This window comes from Mastomys coucha, unplaced genomic scaffold, assembly GCF_008632895.1.
Source record: "Mastomys coucha isolate ucsf_1 unplaced genomic scaffold, UCSF_Mcou_1 pScaffold4, whole genome shotgun sequence".
Lineage (NCBI taxonomy): Eukaryota > Metazoa > Chordata > Mammalia > Rodentia > Muridae > Mastomys > Mastomys coucha.
The window spans coordinates 1481907-1494814 of NW_022196910.1; the positions used below are offsets into that span (position 1 = coordinate 1481907).

General features: G+C 52.4%; 2 protein-coding genes across 8 annotated transcripts in view; one reads left to right on the top strand and one right to left on the bottom strand.

Moving 5' to 3' along the window:
* The window catches only part of Ap3d1 (adaptor related protein complex 3 subunit delta 1), a 40859-nt gene extending 30573 nt beyond the window's left edge, over positions 1 to 10286 (top strand). For 2 of the 5 annotated variants that reach the window (XM_031349244.1, XM_031349247.1), the window contains exons 16-31: positions 288 to 429; positions 835 to 906; positions 1647 to 1722; positions 1811 to 1998; positions 2343 to 2416; positions 3018 to 3183; positions 4599 to 4670; positions 5045 to 5152; positions 6392 to 6532; positions 6742 to 6789; positions 7238 to 7427; positions 7743 to 7834; positions 7942 to 8027; positions 8417 to 8538; positions 8752 to 8831; positions 9285 to 10286. In XM_031349244.1, coding sequence (XP_031205104.1) covers positions 288 to 429; positions 835 to 906; positions 1647 to 1722; positions 1811 to 1998; positions 2343 to 2416; positions 3018 to 3183; positions 4599 to 4670; positions 5045 to 5152; positions 6392 to 6532; positions 6742 to 6789; positions 7238 to 7427; positions 7743 to 7834; positions 7942 to 8027; positions 8417 to 8538; positions 8752 to 8831; positions 9285 to 9380 — 1753 coding nt within the window. In that variant the 3' untranslated portion in view covers positions 9381 to 10286. Of the gene's footprint in view, positions 1 to 287; positions 430 to 834; positions 907 to 1646; positions 1723 to 1810; positions 1999 to 2342; positions 2417 to 3017; positions 3184 to 4598; positions 4671 to 5044; positions 5153 to 6391; positions 6533 to 6741; positions 6790 to 6919; positions 7192 to 7237; positions 7428 to 7742; positions 7835 to 7941; positions 8028 to 8416; positions 8539 to 8751; positions 8832 to 9284 lie in introns of those variants that run through there. The other 3 variants (XM_031349246.1, XM_031349245.1, XM_031349248.1) reach the window with 3 other exon arrangements.
* A 2104-nt stretch (positions 10287 to 12390) lies between these two features.
* The window catches only part of Izumo4 (IZUMO family member 4), a 2882-nt gene continuing 2364 nt past the window's right edge, over positions 12391 to 12908 (bottom strand). For all 3 annotated transcript variants that reach the window (XM_031349648.1, XM_031349647.1, XM_031349646.1), the window contains one exon: positions 12391 to 12713. In XM_031349648.1, coding sequence (XP_031205508.1) covers positions 12626 to 12713 — 88 coding nt within the window. In that variant the 3' untranslated portion in view covers positions 12391 to 12625. The remainder of the gene's footprint in view (positions 12714 to 12908) is intronic.

Here is a 12908-nt window from a genome sequence, read left to right on the forward strand (position 1 = left end):
ACAAGCCTGCCCTTGCTCACTCACATAAAGCTACTCCATCCTGGGGCTGCTCCACCCCCTGTTCCCTTGCCAGATTCCATGGTTCCTGTATTTTTCCTATTCTGTTGTTTCCTCCCAGGCTTCCTACCTTTCCATCTCTGTATCCCTGTGGTGTCTGTGATTGCTTGATCCCTGGGATACTGGTATGGAAAGATGTCTCAGATACATGGTGGTCCTCTACCAAGAATTAATGCTTGTAGTGGTCATGGTGGGACAAGGACACCGTGTGATCTCCTCTGTACTTCCAGCCTAGACCTGGATGCCTGGATCAATGAGCCACCTTCAGACAGTGAGTCTGAAGATGAGAAACCCAAGGCCATCTTCCATGAAGAGGAGCCAAGGCACACTCGGCGCCGGCAGCCTGAGGAGGATGAGGAGGAGCTGGCTAGGGTGAGCATACCATTTCAGTAGCACCCAGCACAGGGCAGAAGCCTGGGCTGGAGTCTGTTCCCAAGAGTAGCTGACTGTCAGGCTTAGGGGTACCTGGGGCTCGGCTATGTTGACACAGAGGTCAGAGAACCTTTGACTTCTACCTTGTCCTCTTGTCTAGGGCACTCCCCCAACCCCCATGAACTCCCCTTTCTGGATGCTCAGCAGGAACACCAGAGTGGGCAGACCCAGGTCATTTCTGTTCCCAGTGGGCAGGAACCTTAGGTGGTCTGCCCACCGTGAGCTCTGCCCCTGGAGGTGGTCCTCACACTTCCTACTGTGGCTTCTCCCTGCCCACCTGGGGTCTTGGGAACTGGACGGGCATGTCTCTGAGACACATGCTCATGTGGAGTCCTATCCCCACAGCGGCGAGAGGCCCGGAAGCAGGAGCAAGCCAACAATCCCTTCTACATCAAGAGCTCCCCATCCCCACAGAAGGCAAGTGGTGTCCTTAGCATCCCCTCACCAGTTTCCATGCTGAAGCCTGAAGAGAGTAATGTAATTATGGCAGTGCTTGGGGAGGGGCTGTGCCTGTGTAGTCCTAGCTGTAGCTGAGCAGGGCTGTGCTGCACCCAGGTCTTGATGGAGAGCGCTCAGTGGTCTAGATGAGGTCCCAAGGCAGTGACCACTGCCTTGAGGAAGGCACTCCACCCAGCTGGCTTAATGTACCCACGGGAAGTGCTGGTTCCCCATGCGTGGGTGCGTGGCCTGTTAGATATTCATGTTCCTAGGAGCTTTCAGCTTCTATGGTCAGACCCTTCCGTAGTATCAGGAGTAGAGACCTTGTGCAGCATGGATGAACCTTGGGTCCCATCCACGGCACCACATCAACCAAGCATGGTCACCTCAGCAGTCAGGAGGTAGAGATAGAATTTTCTGTTACCATTTCCCTTGGCTACATAGTGTTAAGCTGGCCTGAAATCCTTGTGTCCAAGGAAGGAAAGAAGGAAGAGAAAAGAGAAAAAAGACCACCATGGGTAGATTTGGATCTAACCCTAACTGTACCAAGGTTATAGTTAGCTTCTGCTTCCTCACAGCCCGGGGCTCTGCTCTTGTCTATGGAGCCTGCAGGTTATGGGTTGTGCTCCCAGGCTGCATTTGGAACCTTACTCTCAGGGTCCCTTCTTCCTCCCTCCTGAGTCCCTGAGGTTCACTGACACCCTGTGCTCGTCATTCAGCGATACCAGGATGCACCAGGCGTGGAACACATTCCCGTGGTACAGATCGATCTCTCAGTGCCTCTGAAAGTTCCAGGCAAGTGTCTGCTGGCTCTAAGCTCATGTTCAGGACATGATGGGGTTCTTGGTACCCCTGAGTTGTGGCCATCCACGCTTCCCCACAGGTATGCCCATGTCAGACCAGTATGTGAAGCTGGAGGAGCAGCGGCGACACCGGCAGCGGCTGGAGAAGGACAAGAAAAGGAAGAAGAAGGAGAAGGGCAAGCGGCGCCACAGCTCTCTGCCCACAGAGAGCGATGAGGACATCGCCCCCGCCCAGCGTGTGGACATCATCACTGAGGAGATGCCGGAGGTTAGCCCCTTCCCAGCTCTTTTTAGCCTTGGTTACAACAGGCTGGTCTGTGTATTGCTAAAAGGGCAGGCTCCTTGTACGCACACAGCCACACATTGGCCTGTTGTACAAGCCCTCCGTGATGGGTAGTATTTTACTCTACTCTTTGACTGGCAGCCCCAACTCTGTGTGGCACTGAAGGCTGTGCTCCCGGGCTGAGTATCACCTAGGACACTGGGCACCTGGCACATGTGGGTGTAGATGTGACTGTCCAGACAGTTGTCACCTGCAGCAGAAGGGACAGGAGCCTCCAGCAGAGCCCATGGTTGTTCTTTGACTGAACCTTGAACTCTCCCTTCCTGTAGAATGCTTTGCCTAGTGACGAAGATGACAAAGACCCCAATGACCCCTACAGAGCACTGGACATTGACCTGGATAAGTAAGTGGGATGAGGGACAGACTGTTGGGTGAGCTTGTACATGGGCTGGTGAGTCCCCATTCCCAGGATGCTGAGAGTCCCCATGGGCTTGGGGACATTCAGGGGTGGGAAGGTGTTGTGTGCAGTGGTGGTAGCTCAGTATAGTGCCTACTGAGTGAGCATGAGTACCCGAGTTTATTTCCCAACACTCATTAAGATCCAGCTGTAGCAGCTGAGGCACTGAATGGTCCCTGGGCCTCATTGGCTGCCAGCCTGGCCAGATTGGAAAACTCCAGGTTCAGTAAGAGACCCTGTCTCAAAAGATAAAGTGGAGAGGGACAGGAAAAAGAACACCTGACATCTACCTCTGGCCTCCATGTGATCATAGACATATGTGCACCAACATGTACACACCCACATCCCACATAAGCATGGACATACACTGTCACGTACAAAAATAGTGGGAGGGAACACTGGGGCACTTGGGCAGGGTGCAGGGTCTGGGCTCCGGACACCTTGGCTGTCGTGGACACTTGCTGGAGCCTCCGGGTGCATAAGGCCAGCTGTCCAGGGGGTGGGCCGCAGCTCAGCCCAGTGACCCCACATCCTCTCCTCTCCCAAGACCCTTGGCTGACAGTGAGAAGCTACCTGTCCAGAAACATAGAAATGCGGAGGCGGTGAAGTCCCCAGAAAAGGAGGGTGTGCCGAGGGTAGAGAAGAAGAGCAAGAAGCCCAAGAAGAAGGAGAAGAAGCCCAAAGAGAGAGAGAGAGAGAAGAAGGACAAGAAAGTGAGCACCTGGGGCTTGAACCTGGATGTGAAGCTCAAGCTGTATGTGGGTTGTGGAGCAAAGTAGGAAGCTGTGAGGAAGAGAGCCAGCCACTATCTGCAGGCTAGGCTTCTGCAAACTAGGCGGGGCAGGGGTATTGGTGGGGAACCTAGGAACCATGTGCATACTCTAGGTGGGCACTCACCCTGCTACATCCCTGGGCTACTTATTTCCATTAATTTATTCATTTACATCTGATCACACAGCCCCTCTCCTTCCAGTTTTCCTTCACACAGTCCCACCCTTGTTTTGTTTGTTTGTTTGTTTGGGTGGGTGGGTTTGGGTTTGGTTTTGGGTTTGGTTTTGGGTTCGGTTTTTTTTTGAGACGGGGTTTCTCTGTATAGCCCTGGCTGTCCTGGAACTTACTCTGTAGACCAGGCTGGCCTCAAACTCAGAAATCCACCTGCCTCTGCCCCTCAAGTGCTGGGTTTAAAGGCGTGTGCCACTACCGCCCTGCTTTGTTTTTGGTTTTTTTTTTTTTTAAGATTTATTTATTATTGTTTCTAAGTACACTGTAGCTGTCTTCAGACATACCAGAAGAGGGCGTCAGATCTCATTATGGGTGGTTGTGAGCCACCATGTGGTTGCTGGGATTTGAACTTAGGACCTTCAGAAAAGCAGTTAGTGCTCTTACTGGCTGAGCCATCTCGCCAGCCCCCTATTTGTTTTGAGACAGAGTCTCACTATATAATTTCAGCCATCCTGGAATTCACTATGTAGACCAGGCTAGACTCAAATCCACAGAAATCTGTGCCTCTTGAGTGCTGGGATTTAAAGGCATGTGCCACTACACTGGGCTCTCCAGCTGCTTTTACGTTGCATTTGAGAGTAGATCTCACTAGTTGTTCCAAGCTGGGCTTGAATTGGGACTCCTCTTGCCTTGGCTTCCTGAGTAGGTGAGATAACAGGCCTGGCTAAAATACATTTTTTTTTCTTGAGTTTTGGGATCAAGCTCAGTATCCCACTGATGCCTCTGAGGTACAGCTCAGTGTGTGATGTTTGGTCTACTTCCCAGGCTGCACCACCTGCTCACTTCACAGATCCTAGTACTCAGGAGACTGGGGAAGAAGAATTGCCCTGACTTCTAGGCCAGCCTGTAAGAACTTGTCTCAAAACACATACACACTCCTCCTGCTCAGCTCTGCTGCTTTGCCATGATGCCATTCCAGTCATTAGCTGGCCTCTGAATGGCTGTCATCATGGTTGAAGTGGGTACAGTTGAGCATGTGTGTGAGCACAGCGGGTACTCACCGTGGCTGCTGCACTGCAGTAAGGCCTAGCCTGTGGTAGGGAGGTGAGAATGGCAACAGGCTGGAGATCAGCCCTTGCCCCTGGCACTAGCTGCCTTTGTCAAAAGTGTTTTTCTATGGCTCCAGGGTGAGGACTTAGACTTCTGGCTGTCCACCACCCCACCACCTGCTGCTGCCCCCATTCCTGCCCCATCCACGGTAAGTGCCTGCTCCATGTGTTCTTGGGGTCTCACCTGGGGTACCCCCAGGAACCAGTGAGTGGCAGGTATCCCCCTGCAGTCGGAGTCACACATAAGTGCCAATAGAGTCCAGCCTGATGGTCTGGCCTCTGTACTTTGTAGTCTATGTCTGCTGCCCTGTGGGACTCTGTGTTCAGCAGGGCTCTATGAGACAGAGGGGTAGCCAGCAGGACGTTTGTCCCCAAGGCATCCCTTGGAGGATGTCCCCAGCCCTCAAGTGGGACAGCACTGATTAAGTGGGATTCTTAAGTTCTCTTAAGCTGGAACCTCTGAACAGTTGGGAACACCAGCGCACCCCTCCCCGAAAACTGACCCTGACCTTCCTGACTGCAGGAAGAACTTGCTGCGAGCATTATCACTCCCCCTAAGGATGCGTGTGAGGTTCTCAAAGGGGAAGAGCCACAGGACGAGGAGGACCACGTGGATCATGACCAAGAAAGGGTGAGGCACGAGACAAGCCACCCAAGGCTGTGGCAAGGGACCCCTGGGAAGCCTGTGTCTGAGCCCCAGGACAGTGGAGACGCTCACAGGGGGTCGGTAGTGCTGTCCTCAAGAGGTGGCTCAGTCCTCATGCTTTACCCTCTGAAAGGGATCTAGTGCTTCAGTGCAGCTTCTAAGCAGTGCATCCTGACACCATCTTATTCCAGAAACTTCCACACCCCAGTAGGGAGCCTCACCTTGTGAGCAGTCTGCCACATCCCCTCCTAAACCCCAGTCATCTTACATTTACTTGCTGTCTCTGGATGTCCCTGTTCTGGACAGTTCATGGAATCCCACACTAAGTGGCCTCTAACGTCTGGCTCTCATTGAGAACATCTCTGATTTTTTTTTTTTTTTCCAAGACAGGGTTTCTCTGTATAGTCCTGGCTGTCCTGGAACCCACTCTGTAGACCAGGCTGGCCTCAAACTCAGAAATCCACCTGCCTCTGCCTCCCAAGTGCCGGGATTAAAGGTGTGTGCCACCACCACCTGGCCCTCTGATTTTTTTTTTTAAAGATTTATTCATGTATATGAGTACACTGTAGCTGTCTTCAGACACACCAGATGGTTGTGAGCCACCATGTGATTGCTGGGAATTGAACTCAGGACCTCTGGAAGAGCAGCCAGTGCTCTTAACCACTGAGCCCCTTTTTAAAGATTACTTTAGTTGTTTGTAGCTAGGATCTGAGGTCCTCTTGATTCAGCAGCAAGCACTTAACCACTAAGCCATCAACCTAGCCCTAGCCCCCATGTTGAAGCCTCCATGTGAGCTGTGTTGGAGCCTTGCTTCTGCTCGTGGCCATGTGTTGCTCCAGTGTGGGACTGGGCCTCATATTTGTCAGCCATCCATAGAGCTAGTCCATTTGTCCCTGGATGATATGAATGTAGGCACACTGCCAAATGTTTCTTCCTCTGTGGTGTGGCCAGTAGGGCTGTCCTTCCCATGCAGTCACAGTCTCACTGCTCTGTGCTGTGCAATCCCCTTCCCTCTGAGCAGCTCCTGCCACTCATCTGTCAGGCCCAAGGTTCTAGTGTCTTCCAGGACTGGCCTCTTCCAACCGTGGTGACCTGTGCAATTCCTGGCTTTGCTATCCTACCTGTTCCCCTGAGGTCCCCCCACCATGTAGTATGAGGGGAGGGAATGATTACAGGGTACCTGCCTCTGTGAGACATGGGGCCTGAGCCCAGACTCTGCTTCAGAAGTCGTCCCGGCACAAGAAGAAGAAACACAGGAAGGAGAAGGAGGAGAGGCCACGAGACAAGAAGAAAGCCAAGAGGAAGCAGGTGGCGCCGCTGGAGAATGGTGCAGCAGCAGAGGAGGAGGAAGAGGAGCCTATCCCGGTGAGCATGCTTGACAACCTGCCAATCCAAGGATACCACCTGAGTTCTGTTTGGAGGGGACCCAGGGCCCTCTGGACCTGTGCTTGGTGAGGGACCCATGACCCAGTAGCATCTGGTGGCTCTTGCTTTTTGGGAATTGGTCATCCCCAAGCTGGGTCTATAGTCTAGTTCCTGTTACCCACAAGTGATGAGGCTCTCTCCTCCCCCAGCCCATGTCCAGCTACTGCCTTCTGGCTGAGAATCCCTACATTAAAGTGGTAAGTGACACTTGGTTGCTACAGGGAGGGGAATTGGTGGAGCCCATGCTCAGAAGCCTTGCGGGGCTGGTAACAGCAGCCGCCAGGCACCAAGCTCAAGCATCAGTGTAGGCCACTCTCTGCACCCTAGCCACAGCTGGAGAGCCCAGTATGACCAGGCCACCTGAGGACAGCTTTGCTAGCAAGACAAAGCAAGCAGCTGTGAAGCATACACCCCTTGAGACAGAGGCAGGGGGATTGCAAGATCAAGACCAACCAGTGCTACATTACATCTCAAGGAATCAAAAAGACAGGAACTGGGGTGTAGCTTCATGAAGAATGTGTTTTGAGGGGCTGGGGGCTGGGGCCCACAGGCAGTTTTCGTGGGGGATTACTGTCCTTGATCTTGGCAGTGAGCTCCCTTCCTTAAGCTAGTCCCTGGTCCTTGATCCTGCCCTTCCTCATGCAGACATATGACATCCAAGCCAGCTTACAGAAGGACAGCCAAGTGACTGTGTCCATCATCCTGGAGAACCAGAGCAACAGTTTCCTGAAGAACATGGAACTCAACGTGCTGGACTCCCTCAACACCAAGATGGCCAGGCCAGAGGGCTCATCAGTGCATGATGGTGTGCCAGTGCCTTTCCAGCTGCCCCCCGGTGAGCCTACACTTCAGCCCTAGCCTTTGCCATGCCACCTTAGCTCTTCCACAGTGGACTTAACTAGAGCTCCCACAGACGGCTGAAGTGAAAGGCCCGAAGCTCTTGATGTGCCATGTCTCAGTGTTACTCTTAGGGCATGAAGCATACACCCCTTGAGACAGAGGCAGGGGGATTAGGGCATGTGCCTGCTTTCACCTGGGAAATGGGCTGGCCTGCAGCTGTGCCCATTGTTTCTGTCACTCTAGCATCCCAGCCAGCTAGAACAGATACACCCTAGGGTCAGTGCTGGCCCACTGAATGCGTGTCTCCCAGCAGGCGTCTCCAATGAGGCCCAGTTTGTGTTCACCATTCAGAGCATTGTCATGGCCCAGAAGCTCAAAGGCACACTCTCCTTCATTGCCAAGGTATACACTCTGTGCCGAGGTCCAGCTACCCTCCCTGCGCCCTGTCGGCATCCCAGGAAAGAATGTGCCTGCCTGGAAAGTCTACCCTATAGCTTTTCTCCTTGCAGGATGATGAAGGCGCCACACATGAGAAGTTGGACTTCCGGCTGCATTTCAGCTGTAGCTCATACCTGATCACCACACCCTGCTACAGGTGTGTGCTTCCACCCCACCACACCGTCCCAGCTCGGGGCAGGAGAGGATGATGTAGAACTTGGTGATGGGGGCTGTGAGGCAGGGTAACAGTGTTTAGCCATCATCACAGGCGCCACCCCCACCTCCAGCTCCAGCCACAACTACGCTGAACTAAGGCTTCCTCCATCTGAGGCCACCTCTTCTGCCAGGTGACACTATAGATTGTTGCCTCTCTGTCCCCTGAGGACTGTCCCCAAGGACTGCTCTGTGTGCCTATCAGTTTCTGATGCTCACATGTAGCCCAGACTGCCTTGGAGTTTGAAGTTGCCCTCATGCCTCAGTATTCCTAATGCCAGGTAACAGCTGATACCCAGGCCCTACCATCACACTCTATCTATCCTCCCACAGCGATGCCTTTGCCAAGTTGCTAGAGTCAGGAGACCTGAGCATGAACTCCATCAAAGTCGATGGCATTAGTATGTCTTTCCAGAATCTTCTGGCAAAGATCTGCTTCTACCACCATTTTTCCGGTAAGCAATGTCACAGTAATACCACTCTTGGAGGTTTTATCCCAGAAATCACAGAAGCTACCTCCTACCCCTAGTCAGTCCCTTCCTGCACCAGGCCTTGGCCTGCAATCCTGAGTGCCTTCTCAGCATGGGCCCCAGCTCCTGTGTCTTGGCAGTCCTGGCTGAAGAGGGCCAGCCAAGGGAGAATAGACCTAACTCCCCTGTCTGTTGCAGTTGTAGAACGAGTAGACTCCTGTGCCTCCATGTACAGCCGCTCTATCCAGGGCCACCATGTCTGCCTGCTGGTGAAGAAGGTGAGCTCAGTGCCTGGTGCTCTGCAGCTACCCAGGATGCTCTCAACAAGGGGTTGGGTTTCCCCTGCACATGCCTCCCTGTTCAGGACTGCCCTCTAAGGTCCGCATCCCAAGAGTGCAACCTATCTCCCATAGTTAGACCAGGCCACTCAGCTGTACCAACCCTTACAGTTGTACCAGGCCCTCCAGATGCATCTGGGTTTGGAACACAAGGCAAGAGGAAGGAAAAGGGTGGGCTCAGAACTGTCTCAGGCCCTGGGGGGTATACACCTGCCATCTCAGCACTCTGGACACAGAGGCAGGATTACTGAATTCTAGGCAAATTGGGGCTACATAGCTTCAAAAAAATAGTGAGGTCTAGGCTCCAGCTGAGGGTAAGAGAGGTGACATTTGCAGCGCTCCCCTCCCCCCCACACACACATGGGCAATGTGTGCATGTGCCTATCCCCCTAGGGTGAGAGCTCCGTGTCAGTAGACGGGAAGTGCAGCGATGCCACACTGCTCAGCAGCCTGCTGGAGGAAATGAAGACCACGTTGGCTCAGTGCTGAGTTGCAGAGTCCAGGATGTGCAACAGACCACAGAAAGATGTGATAGGTGTTACCTCTCCTTTGTCATGTGTACTGTCTCCACTCCCAGCATTAATTTAACACCACTGGTCTCCACTGTGTGACCTTGAGGTCCTATGTTGCATCAACTTATTTTATCCTTTTTCTGGTCCGCACTCCTTTGGCAAGGAAGGCCATCCTGACCTTAGCCAGCAAGGGGCTGCTACTTCCCATTCTCAGAGGCGGCTGTGGGGACTGCAGGATTACAACACACACACTGATGTGGCCCCACTCCTCTGTCCCTTCCAGCTGCTGCTGTCCTCAAATATCCCAACTGGTGGCCTCTGTGGAGAGGTGGTCAGGCCAGCTGTTAATGCTTCTCCCCACAGCCTGGGAAGCCAGGTGGAAGAAGTGTCCTTGTGGGTGGTTCTGCTCAGCTGCTGACAACTGGGGTGGCCCTTTGATTTTCTGTTCAACAGAATTGTGGTCTGTCTTGGGGTGCTATTGTGGGAGTTAGTGGAGGAGTGCAGTGTATGCCCCTCAGTTTGTCACTACACATCATGGGGCTATACATCCTGCAGCTATGGAGGGCTGAGTGCGTTGCAGTGGAGAATGTACATCCCAGGAGCATTCGGCACTCCCCAGCTATTCCTGGATTAGGTGAAGAGACCCCATTCTGGGCACAAGCTGAGCCTTCCTCAGAGCTGAAGGTGGTCTACAGACATTCTGGCGTTTCCTTTGAGGACAACTGTTACTTTAGCATGTAGAATACTCTTACCGACCCCATGTGACCTTCCAGCTCTATGATGTTCCATGATTGATTTGCTGTCGACATTCCCATGTGAAGAGAGATTTATCACGCTGCTGACGATCGGTATCAACAATGACCCAATAAAGAGTCAAAAAACATGTTTGTGTGTTGTGTTCCCATGGTACCCCAGAGCAGCCCCCAGTGTGCCATTTAGACTCCTGAAGCTCAGGTGGTACAGACCAGTGAGTTCCCCCAGTCTCCACCTGTAGGTGTCGCGTGTGTGTGTGTGTGTGTGTGTATTACAAGTTTGGTGTGAGTGCAGAGCCAGAAGATAGTTGTCCTGGTTACCTGCCTCCAGTCTCCACTCACCATGCTAGAATTCAAACTCAGGTCCTTAGGCATGTGCAGAAAACACTATGACCATTTACCCTTTTTTAAAAAAAAATTGTGGGGCTGGAGAGATAGCTCAGTGGTTAAGAGCACCAACTGCTCTTCCGAAGGTCCTGAGTTCAAATCCCAGCAACCACATGGTGGCTCACAACCATCCGTAACGAGATCTGACACCCTCTACTGGTGTGTCTGAAGACAGCTATAGTGTACTTACATATAATAAATAAATAAACAAACTTCTTCCCCTTCGGCACAGAAAAAAAAAATTGTGGTAACACACCTTTAGTCCCAGCACTTGGAAGCCAGAGGCAAGGGATCTCTGAGTTCAAGGCCAACCTGGTCTACAGAGCAAGTTCCAGGATAGCCAGGGTGACACAGAGAGACCCTATCTTTAAAGGGGAAAAAAAAAAAAGAGCATGTCTGTGCCTTGTGCCAGCAAGAGGGCTCTGGGTTCCCTGGAAATGCAGCTCCGGGTAGTTGTGAGGCCACCCTATATGGGAAAACCTGGGTCCTCTGCAAGACCCTTAACCGCAGTCACCTTTCCACTACCCAGCATTCTAACTACTCCTGTGGGCTGTGAGGGGGAGAACAGGAACTTGAGTTGAAAAAGACCTTTGCTCCATCTCAGCAGCTTACTGCTGCTTCATTGAGGGGGAAAAAGGAAGAGTCCTTTTAAAGTAAACTCTAAGCTCTCAACTGTAACCCAAGTCCCCAAATGCTGCTGTGCCCAAGGCCTCATCCAGTGCCCCATCTGAGGCATGCTGTCTCTCCAGTTTCATGCACTCTCTCCCACTGCTCCAAACATCCTGCCAGCCCTAGCCAGGACCCACAGAGGTAGTCCTCAGCAGCTATGGTAACTACAGTGTGCCCATTGCTTGTGGTTGATGACTGGCCACAGAGCTGGAGCTCCTAACACAATACCCAGTGTCTATTCATCCTGTTCAGACTGCTCTGTCCCAGTCCATTGGGGGAAGGAGGGACTCTAGATGCTGCCATATGTATTCCTTGTTAAAAACAAAACTAACTTGTAGCCTGTCCCATGAGCAAGAGCTGTAGGAATGTACATGAAGATACTCTTGTCTGTGGGGCCAGGGGACATGGTGACAAGGAAACCAAGTGGAGGATACCAAAACAAAAATGAGCCCCTGCGTCTCCTGCATCAACTCCCAATCAAGCCAGCCAGACTATCTCTGGTCACCAGCTGCTAGGTGCTCTCTGTAGTGTGGTCCACCTGTCTCTCTGACCTGGGTCACACACCTGCCCCAGCTTTTACCCCCACTGTATCATCCATCCTGAGGCTAATAATTCAAGGTCAGTCTATGGACAGAGGCTCTGCAGGAAGGCCCAGCTAACACAACTGTCATCCATCACTGAGGAAGTAGAGGCAGGGAGGCAGGACCATCAGGAGTTTAAGGTCATCTGCTCCAGGGAATCTTTTTTGTTTGGTTGGTTTTTGGTTTTTCGAGACAGGGTTTCTCTGTGTAGTCCTGGCTATCCTGGAACTCACTCTGTAGACCAGGCTGGCCTCGAACTCAGAAATCCACCTGCCTCTGCCTCCCAAGAGCTGGGAATAAAGGTGTGTGCCACCACCACTTGGCTGTACTGGAATACTTGACATCCCACCCTCAACAAGAACTGAACATCCCTTCTGCAACCCCTGTCCATAGTCACCCAGGAGGACTGGGATAAATTCAGAGTCCTTGGACCCTGAGGGAGATGCTACAGGTACCAGCCAGGTTTTTCAGTCCCTCTCTCTGTGGATAGGGTCCTGGGACCCCTTCCACACCTGCACATCATGTTCAGGCAAAATGCATGCCACCAGTTACATTAATTACCCAGCCGGATCTCCTGGCAGTAAAGAATTGTTCTTCATGAGAAATGTCAGGGCACTTTAATCAAAATATCTCAGAGGGCCCTGCCCTGGGGGGTTCCCCACTATCTTACACAAGACCATCTCCCTGCCCTCCCCTGTCCCGGCCCAGCCTGGGCTCCATGGGAGTGGGAGGGGTGACCTGAAGCAGGCAATGGCTAGCCTCTCCAGAGGAATAAGCTGCCACAGTGCAGCTGAGTCCTGGTCCCCACCGAAGTTGGGGGCTGGCAACCACTGTCAGTGCTGGGTCAGACACTTAGAGGCATCTTCCAAGGTCAGGTTGATCAGATGCTGAGGTTCCAGACATTTTATGTTCGGTGAAAGGCTTTGGGGGATGAGGAGGTGCTCTAAGCCCATTGTCTGCACATGCTCTGCCTCCCTTCCTAGGTTGCCTCCCATAGCCCATTAATATAGTCCAAGCTAGCCCCTAAGATTCTCCCTCAGGTTCCTGGAAGGCTGGGATTATAGGAATGCATTACTACACCTAGTCCTTGCCTATTCTTTTTTTTTTTTTTTTTTT